Below are 18,122 nucleotides of genomic sequence, written 5' to 3'. Positions count from 1 at the left end.
GAGTTGGAATCGATGTGGCTTTGCAACCCTGGCTTCCCAGCTGGGTATCACTGGTCAGGACCAGCATCATCCATCGCCCAGCACCTGATGACACAGGTTATTTATTCATTTGACATTGTGGGTCCACAACCAGCTTGGTTATCAGATCGGCTTGTATTTCCCTTTGCCATCTAAGGGGCAGTTTGTTGCCGCATTCTCAGCTGATGCCTTAAGGACCAGCCTAAGAGACTTGCTGCAGAGTTATTTTGGGAAAGATTCTTCTGTGCCTTTTCTAGGCCGCTGCAACACCCACAAATTTTGGGGTTTTTTTTTTTATCCTCCTGTCAGGGTTTTACCTGACCTTAAAAAAACTGTCAAGGGCAGATGGAGTCCACTGAGTGTTCTAGAAGATTTCCACTGGCCTGATCGTTTCGCCCACTACCCCGCCTCCGCTGCAGCCGCGCTGACTTCATCCTCTGCCATGAGCTTGCATCTTTACAGGATCTGCTTATCCTGTAATTGCCCTTCAGGTCATTGATTGCTGCCTTAGCAATAACAATGGCAACAGCCTGGGTTTTTATGATTTCCAGGATCTGGTGGTCTCCTTTTAAAAAGGATGGTGCAAATCATTTTACCCCGAAGAAACACTTAAAAATAACCCCCAAAAGTTCCGTGTAAGCTAGCTGTCTGGTCTCAAATACACTGCTGAGGACCCCTTTGAGGTGATGAGTGAAACTCACTGATGCATCGGTTGTGCCAAGTTCTGGGTGTCTAATAGCTTACCAGCCCCCATAACCACAACCAGGATGTTCTTACCTCCCATTTTCTCCTTTCCTCACCAAGCCAGCCTTCCCCCTTCAGTATACGTCTTCTCTATCTGGGCGCCTATGCGCAGGAAAGGACAGGCTTAAGGCTCAAGGCGGACCCCTCTGGGGGGCCAGTAACGAGATAAGAATAAGAAGCAGGCTGGTTGGCTGCATTGCGATGTGAGCAGAATGAGTAATGATATTCCATTCTGCACAGGCTCTCCCCAGCCTTCCAAACGCCAGCCCTGCCTTCTATGCGGCGCGGGGATGAGCTATAGCGACACATCCAGAGAAATTCACACAACACCCTGCAGGCTGGGCCTACTCAACACCATGGTTTTCACGGTTTCATCTTGCCTTGGGAGGAAAGGCATCAAACAAAAGATATTGGCTCTGGAATACATGGAAGAGGTATTCCCTCACCCCCTCCCCCCGGGCCCGCCTCAAGGAAAGCAAAAAAGAAACTTCTCTCATTAAAAAGACACCAATTGCCGGCCCTAAAGCATTTACAGAAATAGAGATGAGGAATCACGCATTCGCAGACTCCCCCCGCCCCCCGGGCCGCTGCGGCGGCCGAGGTGGGCGGGGCTTGGCGCGTGGACACGCCCCCTGCGCCTCGCCCGCAGAGCCAGCCGCTCCAGCGGGAACCTCGGTTTGGCCCGCCTTCCGGGCCGGGAGCCGAGGGACAGTTTCTGCGCCTGCGCCGTGCGCCGCCGCGCGTCTCGCGCGGCCCCGAGCCGCCCCCGCCGCACGCTCGGGGCCCTTTGTGCGCCTGCGCGCTCCCGCTCCAGCCCTCCCGCTCGGCTCGGCTGAGTCAGTCAGTCAGTCAGTCAGTCAGTCAGTCAGTCGGAGTCAGTCCCCGGAGCAGCAGTGAAGCGTCTCCAGAGCCCCACCTGCGCGATTACTCGACTTCCCCTCCCTCTCTCCCGCCCCGCGTCTCTCTTCACCCTCTCTCCGGTCCCTGCTCGCGCAGCCATGGCGGAGCCGTCGGCGGCCACTCAGTCTCCGTCCGTCTCGTCGTCGTCCTCCGGGGCCGAGCCCTCCGCGCCGGGCGGCGGCGGGAGCCCGGGAGCCTGCCCCGCCCTAGAGGAGAAGAGCTGCGGCTCGTCCTGTGCGGGTAAGGAGAGCCCGGGGAGCCCCCGCCGGGGAGGGAGGGCTCCCGGGGCGCGGGGCGCAGGGGGGCGCGGACCCGGAAACTAGCCGGGGCTGCTGGAGGGCTCCGGCCCCAGGGGACGCGCGTTTGGGAAATGTGCAGAGGGGGGAGGGAACTAAGGTCGAGCAAACGGTGAGGAAATAACGGGGTGTGAGGGAAACAGGTTGGGGGCTGGGAGGGCTTCCAGGGGAGTGGGCGTTAACGCCGAGACCGGGCTGGTGGCGGGTGGGATGCTGGGGCCGGAGCCGAACCGGGTTGGGGGATTCGGAAGCGCCCTCCTCTGCGCGGGGTGGGCTTAGTGGAGGGGCTGGGGGGTTAAGAGGGACCCAGGCTGGAAAGAAAATCGGGGTAGGCTGGGGGACGGAGCAATACGGGGTGACTTGGTGGTGGCAGGGGTGCATTGCAGATTTGCAGACAGGTGTTGTCATAATGGAGCATTCATGGGAGTCGTCGATTTTTTTTTTCCCCCGAATAGCTTCTGGAGAGGGTGCGGGCAGTGTAACCTGCTTCTTGACTGCTTTTCTTTGCCTTTTTGACATTCGGGCGGCAGGCGCGAGGTTTCAAGGACTCCGGGGGTGGGGGGGCGCTAAGCCAGGCTGAGACGAGCCTCCCCCACCCCGTCCAGAAGATTTGGGGAGGGAGTTGCGAATGGGCCAAGATGGATGCGCCGCGGCATGTGCCGCCCGGCCTGCTCCGCTGGGGCGCGGCGTGGGGGTGGGCGCATGCAAGCGGTCGCTAATATTCTAGAAGGTTCAGAAAATAGGGAGCCGGGCGAGGCCATCGAATACGTTCCGATTTCGTATCTTTTGTGGGCTGTTAGTGATCGCAGCGGAACAAAGGGGAGCGTTTGCAGCAAAAAAGCGGGGGGAAGGGGAGACAATCCAGACAAAGCGGGAGCTGGTTGAACCCCCTCTCCCCTCCCTGGGCTGAGAAAGGCTCGGGGGCGGGGGGTGGGGGGGAAGCTGCAGGCCGCCTTTAGTTTCCATTGTATCGACGTCTGCCTGCTGGGGGGAGCTGGCTGGCAGGTTCCCCTGGCGCGGTATCTGCACTGCAGATATGCCTTGTGGAGGGGGGAAAAATTGCACCATGAGCAGCAGGCAGGTGGTAGTTCTTAAAGGAACTGAGTCTTTGAATTACACACCCCAAAAAAGCGTCTTGTTAAAGAAAGGGCCATAAGCTAAGGCGAGTACAGATCATTTAGCTTGCTGGTTAGTTTGTAATGGTAAGCAATTTATTAAGATTTGAAAATGCTTCTTTGTCTCCAGGGCCAGAGTCTTGGGCTGATGGCTGTAAAGAACATACCATGTCCGGGTTTAGTTGGAAAGATAATCTCCATTGTGGGTGTCCACCTGTTTAAGGCTCTCCCCTGCATGGTTACGATAGTGGTTTCCTCAGAAAGACCCTGCAGTCCAGCTAGCTGTCCGAGCAATGAGGCAGCACATTTGGACCCTGGTTTCCTTTCTGTCACCCGTATTGCTCCTCCATTTTTTGTCTCCAGGCAAAGATCCTCAGGAACCCTGGCGGTGTCGTGGTTATGCATTGGGCTGCTAACCTCAAGGTCTTTCGTTCAAAACCACCAGGCACCAGAAGATGGGGCTTTCTCTTGCTGTAAAGAGGAGTCCTGGTCTTAGAAAAGCACAGGGCCAGGTTCTACCCTGCCTTCTCTAAAGCGTTGCTGTGAATCGACATCAACCCTGTGGCAGTGAGTTTGGTTTTTTGGTTTGGGCAAAGATCCAGGCGAACAACTCCCTTATAAAACCAATGTGACATTTGGACATCTAGCACAGCTCAATCTTTGGCCCTTTGGAGCATGCCTTTGGGGTGTTCTTAAACCCCCCCCCCCCTCCCTGCAGTATTTGATTTGGCCCCCGTGGTGTAGTCCTTATGCCTTGGGCTGGGATCGCAAAGGTCAGCAGTTTGTAACCACCAGCAAGCAGGCTCTGCAGGAGAGAGAGAGGAATGTTCTCCTGCTCCCTGGGACCTCACAGGGGCAGTTCTACCCTGTCCTATAGGGTTGCTCTGAGTCTGCACTACTCAGTGGCAGTGAGTTTTAGGGTCCGTGGTCATCAAGGACATAGATGCCATCTGTACTTCCAAATTGTAGCACATTGGAAATGAAAGCTAGAACGATCTAGCATGTGCTGGCAAATGGCGGATCAGCTTCTCTCCACTCCCTCTCCAGTGTGGCAGAGTGGGTTACGGAATTGAGCTGCCAACAACCAAGGCAGCAGTTCAAAACCACCAGCCGTTCCTCCCGAGAAAGACTAGGCTTTTTCACTCCAGTGAAGAGTCACAGCCACAGAAACCCACAGGGGCAGTTCTACCCTGTCCTGTAGGGTTGCCGTGAGTCTGCACTACTCAGTGGCTGTGAGCTTGAGCTGATGCGTCGTTTAAAGAAAAACTGGCTTCCTTCCTGGTGCATTGACATGACAGTGCTTTGTTCACGAGTGGATAGACGCATATACAAACCCCAGCAGGCAAATCCTAACTCGGGAATGCATATTTAAGGTGTGATCTGTGTGGCAGTGTATCTGATGATCATTTACCCCCGTCACAGTTTGCTGAGTGCTTGGCTGCTAGCCAGAAGGTTGGAGCCCACCATTAACTCCTCAGGAGAACGATACGGCAATCTACCTGCTTCTGCAAGTTCTTGGAACCCTTGTAGGGCAGGTTTTTTTCTATCCTCTAGGGGCACTCTGAGTCCGGAGTCTCACAATTTCATTATTGGCTTTACCTTTGCTTGTTTTTATTTTCATTCTCTATGATGCTGGAAAGGATGCTGAAGCGACATGTTAGAAAATGTAGTCGAATTTGTAAAGTGTTGTCCCAGCTGCATGGTTTTTTCTTTACACTTCCTCCACACTACTAAATACTTCAATGTGGATCCATTATTATTTTTAAAAATTGTTTCATTGGGGTGGGGCTCTTAACAAATTTTGTAACAATCCATCATTTAATGATATTAAGCACACTTGTGCATATGTTGCCATCAACATTTCCAAAACTTGAGCCCTTGGTCAGCTCCCTTTTTTACCCCTCCCTCCCCTCCCCTTCCCACTTTTGTGAATCCTTGATCAATGATATATTATTGTTGTTATTTCATGACTTGCACTGTCCGTTCTCCCTTCACCCACATTTCTTTTATTGGTCCCCCTGGCAGCTGGGCTATATATTCACCTTGTGCTGGGTTCTGGGTTCTTCTCGTCCACCACCACCCCCCTCCCTCCTCCATCATTTTGTAATAGAATTGTATTACAGAATTATTTCTTGGGTCAACTGTTGGCATTCTGGCTGTCACCTTGGGCACATAGAGCAGTGCTTGGTATGTAGTAATTCTGGCCAGGAACTTGTTGCATGATCATCGTACCAAAGAGCTGAGAGGAACCCCCAGGAAATGAACTGGCTGGATGCTCTGCCATACACTCTTTTGCAGTGTAATGTGGGTCGGTGTTGGTGAACCCAGTGCCAGATTTTCATTGGTCAGATCCTGCTTGAATAGAAAAGTTGACCTCAAGATACCGCAGCATTTAGTTATTTCATCGCAGAAGCTCAGCTGATTTGCAAAATGGTTTCTCTACCTCCTGTAGAAAATGTCTCAGCCTTCAGCATTCTGAAAACACATGACAGCTCTAATTTCCAAAAAGTAACACTTAAAATGAAAACCCTACCAGAGTGTTGCTGCCAGCCTCCGGGGTCAGGCTCTTCGCCCAGCTCCTCTGGGTTTAGAGCCTTTCAAAGGCCAAGTGAAAGCAGAGACATAAGTAGTTGCTCGGTGTCCTATAGAAGACTGTCTTGATAGTCGGTGCTGCTGAGCATTTAGCAAGGCTGGCTCATATATAGAGGCCTGGTGGCATAGTGGATTACACATTGGGCTAACCAGGAGGATAGTAGTTTGAAACCACCAACTGCTTTGTAGGGGAAAAATGAGGCTTTTTATTCCTAGAAAGAGTTACCGTCTCGGAAACCCACAGGGGCAGTTCTACCCAGTCCTATAGGGTTGCCATAAATCAAAATGGAATGACAGTGAGTTTGGGGTTGTTTTTTGGTTTATAAGTAAAGGGAATGGGTGGGGCAATCTCCAGTAAGGTGCCTGGGAGATTAGTACAACCAGCAGCTCAATATCCCGGGAGAAGAATGGCAAGGGTCAGGTTGCTTCCCAGCTTTCTACCTTTGAAGAAAACTTAAGGCTTGAAAGGCAGAAATCTGAGGCTTAATAAGCAGTGGCGAAGAAAACTGATGGTGCCTGGCTATCTAAAGATAGAGCTTCTGCAGTCTTAAAGGCTTGAAGGTGAACAAGCGGCCATCTAGCTCAGAAGCAACAAAGCCCACATGGAAGAAGCACATCAGCCTATATGATCATGAGGTGTCAAAGAGATCAGGTATCAGGCATGAAAGAACAAAAAATTATATCATTGTGAATGAGGGTAAGTACGGAGTGGGGACCCAAAGCCTATCTGTAGGCAACTGGACATCCCTTACAGAAGGATCGCGGGGAGGAGACAAGCCATTCAGCGTGCAGGGTAGCAACGATGAAACAAAACTTTCCAGTAGTTCTTTAGTGCCTCCTCCCTCCCACTATCATGATCCCAATTCTACCTTACAAATATGGCTAGACCAGAGGATGTACACTGGTACAGATAGGAAGTGGAAACACGGAATCCAGGACGGATGAACCCCTCAGGACCAATGGTGAGAGTGGCGATACTGGGAGGGTGGAGGGAAGGTGGGGTAGAAAGGGGGAACCGATTACAAGGATCTACATATAACCCCCTCCCTAGGGGACGGACAACAGAAAAGTGGGTGAAGGGAGACATCAGACAGTGTAAGACATGACAAAATAAAAATTTATAAATTTTCAAGGGTTCATGAGGCAAGGGAGGTGGGGAGGTAGGGGGGGGGATGAGCTGATACCAAGGGCTAAAGTAGAAAGTAAATGTTTTGAGACTGGTGATGGCAACAAATGTGCTTGACACAATAAATGTATGTATGGATTGTGATAAGAGTTATACCAGTCCCCAATAAAGTGATTGGGGGAAAAAAAATCTGGGGCTTAAATATTTCCTGGACTTTTATTATTTTTTCCCTCTAAATGAGCTTAGCTTTACTTATCGTCAAGTATAGATAATGTGCATATTATTTGGATTGTAAACATGTCTTAATTTTCACTCTGTAAAATACTGAAACTGTAACTTGCCATTGACCTTTTTTTATTATTGCCATGAAATTATGAAACCAGAATAAAGCTCCATTTCTTGTATCTGCCCCAGAAATTTGTTCAAATCTAAAACAGCATGGGCAATTCTTTTTTTCCCCTCTTATGAAATGTAATCATTCTGTGTCCTTGATTTGGTTCCACCACACACAATTCTGGCGTGTCATTGTATGTGATTTGTATTTCTGGAACCCTTTAAGGAATCTGACCACCTGTTCAACATTGAGATCATCCATGTGTTCTGTTTGTCACATTAGCAGTGGCAAAATAACATAGGGGTAAAGAGCCCAGAGTTGAGCCCCCAGACATTCTTGTGTGGCGTTGTGCAAATTTAGCCTCGGCCTCAACTTTTCTTAACTCTTAAAATGAGAGGTAATGGGACCTATCTCTAAATTGGCATGAAGCTTAAACTAGAAAACACACGTAACGACCCCAGCACTGCTTTGCTGGTAGTACATGCTGTGACCCACATTGCCATTCAAGGGGAAGGAGTAAAATGGAGATTAGCAATGTGGGCACAGTAAATTTGCTTGGTGCCAGGAAGTCCTGACTTCCATTGAATGGCACCTTCTGTGTGATGCAGCCATTTGCAGGTTCAACTCCGTTTGTGCTTTTATTGTTAAAGTTACCGGCAGAATTAAAAACAAGAAATCACTCTCTTCTTGAAATAAAGGAAAGCCTGGTTTCCTTTCCTTCCCCACAGCGAGGCAGTTGTGTCCGTGTGACACGCACACTGATGTCTGAAGGCAGCTCCCTCTCACTCAGCTAGTCTGGGAAGGGAGGCATGGCATGGGTGATGTGGAGATGGCTTGTCTGACACGTCAGTATACTTAAAAGTGTCCCACTTCATACGAGGAAAAGCCATGGTTTGTTAGGAACTCTTCCCATCAGTAGAGGCCAGAGCAGAGGCAACCGCAGGCATGGCCCTGGCGCCGGGTCCCCACATGCCCATTGACCTGGGTGGTTTTATTCCTCCGGAATACGATGTTCGTTCCACTACGCTTCTCTCTCAGAGTCAAATTCACAGGTAATTTAAGCACTCTGATCAGATTAACTAGCCTGGCCTACATATCTTTAACAGACACAATTTAGCCCTAACTTAAAATATCTTGGAGGTTTTATTCATGACGTTGCTGGGAAGGCAGTCAGAATTGTTGTCTTGCGGGATTTTATAAACGGTCTGTAAACAAAATGAAACCAGTAATCCTTGCTTGTGTTGTCTTCTGCCAATGAGGTAATGACCCACTGAGTCATTACCTGAGTAGTCAGTAGTCACCTGCCTAATGTGGTACGTGTGTCCAGCGCTTGTTAAATCATGCTTGGTAACGAGGCATTTGGTGGCAAGTCATTAAAAGCATGGTTTTGGTTTGAGTCGAGAGGCTGCTCTATAGAAAAGCACTTCTCCATCCGTGTGTCCTAGGATGCATTGCTGTAGTCATCCTAAGAATTACAAAAGCTCTTGGTGAGTAGATTTTGCAACATAAGCATTTCGGGGGTTGTATGTACTGACCTTATGGTTTATGTTCAACTTTATTGTTAATGAATTCAAACCCCCAAAATAATACAGACTTGTGAAATAAATTATCTGCTTCATAGTAAAACTTTTTAGATCGGGTGACCAAGTTCATAAAATCAACTCATTTTCAAGTTTCCTAGGAAATGGACTTAGCTTTTATTTTACTCACTTGTTGCTGGGAATAATTTCAAAATTAATTTGGAGCCATGAGTTACCGTAGGGTGTTTGAACGAAGTATGCTTAGTGAGTATAGTTAAAGTCTTGCGTGTGATTGCATCATGTGCCTTGTGTAAGATGTGTCACTCTATAATATTGCGACCTCAGAGATGACAGTCTCTGAATACAGCATAAGACTTTGCTGTTCATTTCACTTTTAGGGGGATTGGTTGGGGGTCAGTTGTCAGCAAATGGGCACTACTTATGTGTGGATCATTTAAATTTTCAAGTAAATATTTTTTACCTTTTTCCCCCCCTAATTAACTGGTGTATTTCTTCCTCTCAGTAGGTCAGGAGCCCTGTTTCTGCTGCCGGGTAAGCATTAGACTGCTAATATTAGCAAGACAGGGGGTTCAGACCCCACCAGCTGCTTCATGGGAGAGCAAGGAGGCCGTCTATTCCAATAAAGCTTTACCGTCTGCACAACACCACATAGGTCGCTGTGAATGGGCCCGATGGCAATGAGTTTGGTTTTCTTTTTTCTTTTCTTTTTTTAAATCATTTTATTGGGGGCTCGTACAACTCTTCTCATAATCCATACATACATCCATGTGTCAAGCACATTCGTACATTTGTTGCCATCATCATTCTCAAAACGTTTTCTACTTGAGCCCTTGATACCAGCTTCTCATTTCCCCCCTCTCTCCCCTCTCCCTCATGAACCCTAGATAATTTATAAATTATTATTTTGTCATATCTTACACAGTCTGACGTTTCCCTTCACCCACTTTTCTGTTGTCCCTCCTCAGGGAGGAAGTTACGTGTAGATTCTTGTAATTGGTTCCCCCTTTCTACTCCACCTTACCGCCACTCTCACCACTGCTTCTAAAGGGATCATCTGTCTTGAATTCCCTGTGTTTCCAGTTCCTATTTGTACCAGTGTACATCCTCTGGTCTAGCCAGATTTGTAAGGTAGAAGTAGAATTGGGATCATGATAGTGGGGGGAGGAAATATTTAAGAACTAGAGGAAAGATATGTTTCATCATTGCTATCCTGCACCCTGACTGCCTCAACTCCTCCCCATGACCCTTCTGTAAGGGGGTGTTCAGTTGCCTACAGATGGGCTTTGGGTCTCCACTCTGCACTCACCCTCATTTACAGTGATAAGATTTTTTGTTCTTTGATGCCTGATACATGATCCCTTCCACACCCCGTAGTCACACAGGCTGGTGTGCTTCTTCCATGTGGGCTTTGTTGCTTCTGAGCTAGATGGCTGCTTGTTTATCTGCATAAGACCCCAGACACTATATCTTTTGTTTTTGTTTTTCATATATGGCTTTATTGTAATGGAGATTTTTCTCTTCTAATTCTATCTTCTTTTTTTTTTTTTAAACAATTTTTAGGGGCTCATACAACTCTTATCACAGTCCATACATATACTTACATCAATTGTATAAAGCACATCTGTACATTCTTTTCCCTAATCATTTTTTTCTCCTCTTTTCTTTTTTTACATTTTATTAGGGACTCATAGAACTCTTATCACCATCCATACATATACATACATCAATTATATAAAGCACATCCATACATTCCCTGCCCCAATCATTCTCAAAGCATTTGCTCTCCACTTAAGCCCTCTGCATCAGGTCCTCTTTTTTTTTCCCCCTCCCTCCCTTTCCCCCCCCCCTCATGTGCCCTTGGTAATTTATACATCATTATTTTGTCATATCTTGCCCTATCTGGAGTCTCCCCTCCCCCCGACACTATATCTTTTTTAGCCAGGCACCATCAGCTTTCTTCACCACATTTGCCTTCAGTGATAGTGTCAGGAAGGTGAGCATCATGGAATGCCAGTTTAATAGAACAAAGTGTTCTTGCATTGAGTAAGTACTTGAGTGGAGGTCCAGTGTCCATCTGCTGCCTTAATATTAAACCTATAAATATATGCACATAGATCTATTTCCCTACCATCCTATATAAATACACATATGTACATGCCTGTATTTAGACCTCTATAAATACCCTTTGCCTCCTAGTTCTTTCCTCTGTTTGCTTTTACTTTTCTCTTGTCCCACTATCATGCTCAGCCTTCATTTGGGTTTCAATAATTTATCTCAGTTACATTGCCCTTGCTGAATCCCTACCAGGCTTCTCACACCCTCCTTGCCACTAATTTTGGATCACTCGTTGCTCCCCTGTCCCTGGGTTGGTCAACACCACCTCCTTTCCCCCGCCTCCCCCTCTCAAATGTTCCCCACCCCAGGAATGGTCCCGTTGTTTTCTCCTCCAGACTGTTCATCTAGCCTATCTTATCTATCTTATCTAGGTAGACCTGCATGCGTTTAGTTTTCCAAGAGTATCTAACAAGGAGAAATGGAAGCTTTGGGACATTGTTCCTCTGGCAGATTAACTCGCTCAACTTAAGGATATGTTGGAAAACTTTTTTTTAAGCAAAATTAATACAATTTTCTTTTTATCTTGTTACCTGAAAAGCATTCCAACACTAAACTGGTTTTCATTTACATATAAGTTGTAGACAGAATTGATCTTGATGATACTTTATTCTTTTTTATTTTTAATCATCTTGGGGCTCCTATAATGCTTATCACAGTTCATCCATTGTGTCAAGCACATTTGTTGCCATCATCATTCTCAAAACATGTGATATGCTATTCTTGTGCATTGTTTTGGGGCTTAAACTGTTGTATCCATACATTAGCCCAATTCTCCAAATGTTTGCACATACATGGAATCTCTGGTGGTTGCTGTGGGAAACAAAAGCATCACTTATCTCTCCTGAGGCTCCACTCGGTTGGAGACTTGTGTTATGTTTATCTGAATGCTTAACTACTCTTTCTGAACTCAGGCCATTTGGAAACCTTATTTTGCAGCTTCAGAGTCAGGCTCAAAGAGATTGACTGATGAGCCCAAAGTTTAGTGGCTGTGGACCTGACGGTGGGGATGGACTTGGGGATTATGGGCTTAGTACAGCCATCTTCCAATGGACAGTGAACCCCGTGAGGCCAGACTGCAGCGTGGCTGCCTGGGCTTTCCCAGGCTCTCCGGGTGTTTGCCTTTTGTAGGCTCAGGTATGTTATTACTCCTTTCAAATCACTCTCCAGGAGTGAGCAATATTTGAGTTCCCTCCTCTGGCACGTTTCTGCTTCACACAGCTTCTGGTGTTCACACATACACACCACCTCTCTTTACAATGTGGGGAAATAAATAAATAAAAACATGGAGCAAGTCTGCGACTCGTTTACTTACCCTCAAGTTCAGTGATCAGTTAACTTAAAAACTTGTCATTTGTGGTTCTTGGTTCCCAAGCCAGGTGCCCTTGGCTTCCACTGCTGTTACGAAACACCTGTCCAGTTCACCATGTTTTTCGGAATGATTAAATCCAGTGGTCACTTCTCCATTTCAAGTCAACTGTATGACCAATTGCTTCTTCCGCCTGGAAGCACCGTTTTCATTTCCCTTTCCTTGTATCTCACTCTCTTGACTTTCCTCCTCTCTTAATGGCTGCCACACCTTCTTTCCATTGCTTTTAGGGGGCGGGGTCAGGGGGTGATAGCTTATATATCAACAATTAACCATCAGAAAGTAGGCAGTTGTTTTCACAAGGCTGCCCAGCCAGTGCCACTTGTTAATTTCAGAACAGTTTCAGCACTCCATGAAGAAAAGCCCCATCCCCGTGGGAGCAGTCATTCTGGAGCCCCCACCCCCACCCCTTGGCAACCACTTGTCTAATTTCTAATGCTGTGATTCACCTAATCTTGAGATAGCTTGTTGTGGGTTCTTTTTTATCTCCCCAACTTCAGAAGACTGGAGTGCCACTTGGAATGTCTCTCTCTACCCTTAGTGTTCTCATGTGTAACACCCAGGCTTGTGTTTTGCAATGTCATCTTCAGTCACCATGTGTAATAGGTATCCTAAGCTTACTCTGTCCAAGCCCAAACCTCTGGTTCTTCCTTTAAACTTGTTCTTGCCACCTCCACCCTTCTGTCTTCCCCAGTTCAGTAAATGGCAGCGCCTCCCATCTTTGACCAAAGTCAAAAAGCTTTGAGTCACGGTTGACTCTTGTACCCCTTTAATAAGAGGGCTTCACAAAGTTCAGGGGAGAATCCCACAATCTGTTCATTCCATACTTCCACCAAATTTCTGCGGCCGCCTTGTACATCCTCCTGCAAATTCTTGTACTCTGCCTTCTGACCCATTCTTTCAACTTCTCTCTGCTGCTACCCTGGGCCAGGATATCATCATAGCTCTCCTGGTGGTTGGAGATGCCTCCTCCCTATCTCTCCTCGAGGCCTTTCCCTCACAAGAGCTGCGGTGAGCTTGTAAAAAGGTAACTCGGATCCCATCGCTGTCTCCAGTGAAATGCTCCAGTGGCTTCCCGTCATACTCAGAGTAAATGCAGGCGTCTATGGAGGGCTTAGGATGCCCTGTGATACCCTTGTCCACTCTGTCTCAGCCACATAGGCCTCCCTGCTCCCGTTCATTACAGGAATACCCTTCTCCCCATGAGGGTCTCCTCATTTATCATTGACTCCACCTGAACATCCTTCCCTCCTGACTCCGTGCACGCCCCACGTCCTCGCCTTGAGTTGTTCTGTTGTCCCTTTCACCAGGCCGCCCTCTCGATTGCCAGCCAAAAAGTGGTGATTCAAATCTGCCTGGGGTGGGGGTGAGGGTGGGGTTGTCAGACAGGCCTGGCAATCAAGATCAAATCCTAAGGGTCACTAAGAGACTGCCTGGCAATTGACAGCAACACCATAGGCCTCCATGCCCTATTTCTCTTGTCGCTTGATGTCATCTCTCTGATTTGGTTTGACTCGGTTATTGTGTTTATTACTTGTCTTCCCCATAAGAATATTAAGTTCTGTCGCAGTGAGGGGGGGATTACCTGTTATATTCAGCGCTCTATCTCTAATACCTGAGTAGTACCTGGCATGAAACATTTTCACAGATGTTGGAATGAATGAGAGCAGAGACCTTACTGGTTTCATTCACAGAGATGTGGTAACCTAAGAAATGAAAATAAGCTCTTGACGCATAATAATAGGTTTCTGATAAGTGCTAATGGATTGGCTGACTAACTGCAGGAATGAAGAAACATCCCAGAAAAACATGCATTTAGCAAATTTTGCATACTTTTGGAAAGTTCATGAACTCTGAAATCAGGCCATAAACCTCAAGTTAGTACCAGGTGAGTATTAAAAGTGAAATTGTAGCACGTGAGTATTAACAGTGGAATTTAGATTTTGCCGAAATGTAGCCCTGTAGAAACAATGCCTACTCGGTTGGGTGGGGAGGAGGTCTCGTAATTCTTCCTGTCCTAAGTATAGCTGATGTGTCAGGATGCCCGCTCTTGTAAGAAGGAACCCTGGTGGCATAGTGGGTTACATGTTGGAGCGCTGGCCTGAAGGTCAGTCTAGACCCACCAGCCTCTCCTCAGGAGAAAGCCGAAGCGGCTGCTCCCAGAATGATGGACAGTCTGGGAAACCCACAAGGACAGCTCTCCTTGCCTTACAGCGTCCTTTTGTTACAGGATCGCTAAGTCAGAATCGACTTGTTGGCAATGGGTTTGGCCTTTTTCAGTTTTCTCTTATTGTCTTTGCTTCTAGACTCTCTTAGGTATTTTCCACTAACGGCTTTAACCCAGAAGACTCTCCGTAGCCACACAAATGCCTCATTTGGACACTTTAGAGACTTCCAATAAAGACTCAGTGGTAGGCTGGTCTAATGCTTCCAGGGTAGACAATATGCCAGAATAAACTTAACTTTCCTTTTATGCCTCCTCACAGAATCTCAGATTTTGATTAGGTTCATGCACAGCAGTATTTGGAAAAGAGCAAGACATTCCTAAAAGCAAATGTACTATTTTTTAAAAACTGGATTTATTGACATATAATTCACACATCATTACAATTTAATAGTTGTGTCAAGAATTGTGCACTTTATTACCAAACCATTTCAGAACGTTTTCTTCTTTCTCATACTCGGTGTTATAAATGCACTGTTTTAAAAGTTGGATTTGTAAGCTATTCGGAGCTAGTATCCTGGCTACACAATCCATTTTGCTTCTATTCGCCGTTCTCATTTTGTGCCCTTTGCACCAGTAGAGCCCTTGGTGGGACTCAAGTGAATCATTTGAAAACCAACCTGCCGGTTTGCATTCTCTCTCTCCAAGGATGTGCTGCCTAATCTGCAGTTCGGGCTATGCTTACTGACTTGCTTCCAGAGGACAGCGTGGAAGTAGAGGGAGTTAACTCCAATGGGCAAGCCTGGCAGGTGTGTCCTCAGCGAGGGGATCGAAGTTGTCACCTTCAGCAACAAGGTCTAATGGTGTGACAGCAGCTCTTCACCTCTGTATTATTCTTCCCAACACCACTCTAACCAGGAGGAAAACTTCAGACAAGCCCACGTGTGGGGGGGTAGGGGGCGGGTGGGGCACTGCAAAATAAGTGACCTGCCTTCACAGCTGTCAGCATCCTAAACCAAGGAAAGTCCAAGAAACCCGCATGGTGCTAAGGAAGAGTGACGACCTGCTGTGACGTGGGCCCTGGCTGAGGTCCTGGAGCAGGAAAAGGATGTAGGAAGAACTAATGAGATTCAAGTGAAGAGGGGAGTTTACCAAACAGAACCCCAAGCCCAACGCCTTTGAGTCCATTCCGACTGCCAGTGGCCCCACCGGACAGAGGACAGCTGTCCCTAACATTGTCAAGGCTAGACATCTTTACAGACACAGACTGCCACGACGTTCATTTCCAGAGCAACTGGGAGTTTCAGGCTGCCTTACAAGTAGCAGCCAAATGTCCACTGCTGTGTGACCAGCCTCCAACAGTTAATGAGCATTAAAAAGACTCACTGCTAATTGATTTCCTTTCCACCCCACAAGAGCCCTGGTGGCACAGTGGTTCCGGCGTTGAGATGCACAAAGTCAACAATGCAATACCTCCAGCTGATCCGTGCGAGAGAGAGGAGGCTTTCGACTCCCAGAGTGATAGTCTCGGAAACCCACAGGGCAGTGTATCCGTCCCATAAGATCGACAATAAGCATTACATGTGAGCTACTAATCATAGGGGTATTCAGCAGTTCCCATGCTAGCTCTGCACCCTTCCTGTAGATCTAGAATTCTTTTAAGATTAAAGTGTTTTTTTTCAAGTATGAATATAAATAGAAATTGCTTTCCCTATAAAATTGGGAGGCAGGAAGATCCAGCCTCATCTCTTCTACTGAATAACGTAATGGAGGCCCTAGCCAGTGCTAGTGGGGAGGAGAATTAGGACATTAAAGTCTTTGGAGGAGAGAGAACCGGTCTGCTTAGCCCTGGGACTATTTGGGGTGGGGTGGGAGTACTAATATCCTCTGAGAAAGCACTGGAAGCACTTACTATGGCAAGAAATTTGGAAGACAGCTATTGGGGCAACTGACTGGAAGAGATCTGTTATTTGTATGCATTCTGAAAGGAAGGTGACCCAACAGAATGTGCAAATTATAGAACAATGTCATTGATATCACATGCAAGCAAAATTTTGCTGAAGATCATCCAACATCAGCAATGGATCTTAGCTGAAAGTAGAGACTACCAGGAAGATGTTGACTTGTGTTTCATTGACTGCGCGAAGGCATTTGAGTGTGTGGATCATAACAAACTATGGAGAGCGCTAAACAAATCTGCCTTGGAAGAAATACAGCCAGAATGCTCCTTAGAGGTACGGGTGGTGAGACTTTGTCTCACCTACTTTGGACGTGTTGTCAGGAGAGACCAGTCCCTGGAGAAAGTCATCCTGCTTGGTAAAGGGGAGGGGCAGCAAAAAAGAGGAAGAAGATCTCAGGGAGATTGATTGACACTGGGGTTACAGCAGTGGGCTCCATCATTAGCAACAACCAAAGCAACATAAGAGCAATTGTGAGGATGGCGCACGACGGGGCAGTGCTTCATCCTCCTGTGCGTTGGGTTTGTTTGCTGAGAACCAACCAACTCGAGGACACCTGCCAACAGTCTCAGGACCACTCATCACAAACCCATGTGTTCCCAGTAGAATTGTGCTGGTGTTTTCAAAGTCCGTCAACAGGTGGTAGTGGACACAGTTTAGCAGTGCATGTGGAGGCCTAATGAGTTGCTAGTAAGATGTAGTCACAGGAAAGAAGACTGCCTTTTGAACAATGCCTTACTGTTTTATTTCATGGCCCAAACCCACTGCCATTGAGGCGATTCTGAAGCGATGTGACCCTGTATTGTGTCTGAGACTGAATCTCCATAGGAGCAGCCTCATCTTTCTCCCTTGGAGCCACTGGTAGTTAGGAGACCTACACCTACCCTACTGCAGCACCGGGGCTCCTGAGTTTAAAGCAGATGAGAAAAATGTACACGAGTCTAGATTTCAGCGCTAGAAAGAACTGTTAATGTTTAATGTTAAGCAAGCTAGATCAATTTCTTTTTCTTTGTGTACTTTGAAGATGCCTTTGTAATATAAGAAAGAAAAAGTCTAATGTGTAAGTCATTCCTCAAAACAGTATCTGAAAGAAGTTGGTTTCTCTTTTTAAAGATAAAGCCTGTATTCTGCTGGTCTTGAACTACCATTGGCACCAAATGAACAGTTAACTGAAAAGTGTATTTTACCAGGAGATGAGAAAATTCAAACATATTTGGCAGTATTTTTTCCTTCGATGTAAATAAAAATTTGATTCTCACACCCAGCCCAAATCTTCCTTTCTCCCCCTGGTACTACTCCCAACACAGGTTTAACCGGGCAGACTCGAGAACCTGCACCAGGCAAGAAGAGGGCACACGGGCCTTTCTGTTCCTCTTTCCTCCCTGTTTTTCCTTTCTTCGCCCAGTCATTTTGCCTCTGGGGAGGGGAGGGGGCTGATAGATCTTACTTCACTCATTGGTGTAGTATTCTAAAATGTAAACTTGACCGGTAACCCTCCAGGTATGTACCGGACACATTTCAGACCCAGCCATCTACCTACCTATACGTGTTCTGACTGGGAGGGCTCGTGATATGGAAGGAAAGTCTCAGGTTTGAATCTTGATTCTGATACAGGTCTCGGTTTTTTCACCTGTAAAATGAGGGGAGTTTTACCTAACCTTATCTCTATTGGTAAGATTTTTTTAAAAAATCATTTCATTGGGGGCTCTTTACAACTCTTAACACGGTCCATACATGCGTCCGTTTTGTCAAGCACATTTGTACAATCTGTTTCCATCATCGTTTTCAAAAGGTAAGAAGTTGATTTAGTGGGATCTGTATATAGAGCTAGGAGCCCGGGTGGTACAGTGGCT

The 18,122-nt window shown here is 47.0% G+C and overlaps 1 protein-coding gene across 1 annotated transcript in view; it reads left to right on the top strand.

The window, feature by feature from the left end:
- Positions 1 to 1,599: 1,599 nt before the first annotated feature.
- RTN3 (reticulon 3) overlaps positions 1,600 to 18,122 on the top strand; it is a 60,884-nt gene continuing 44,361 nt past the window's right edge. The window contains exon 1 of the mRNA XM_075545564.1: positions 1,600 to 1,902. Coding sequence (XP_075401679.1) covers positions 1,761 to 1,902 — 142 coding nt within the window. The 5' untranslated portion in view covers positions 1,600 to 1,760. The remainder of the gene's footprint in view (positions 1,903 to 18,122) is intronic.

Source organism: Tenrec ecaudatus, chromosome 4 (genome assembly GCF_050624435.1).
Source record: "Tenrec ecaudatus isolate mTenEca1 chromosome 4, mTenEca1.hap1, whole genome shotgun sequence".
In the NCBI taxonomy this organism is placed as follows: Eukaryota; Metazoa; Chordata; class Mammalia; order Afrosoricida; family Tenrecidae; genus Tenrec; species Tenrec ecaudatus.
This window is presented reverse-complemented; position numbering and strand designations above follow the sequence as displayed.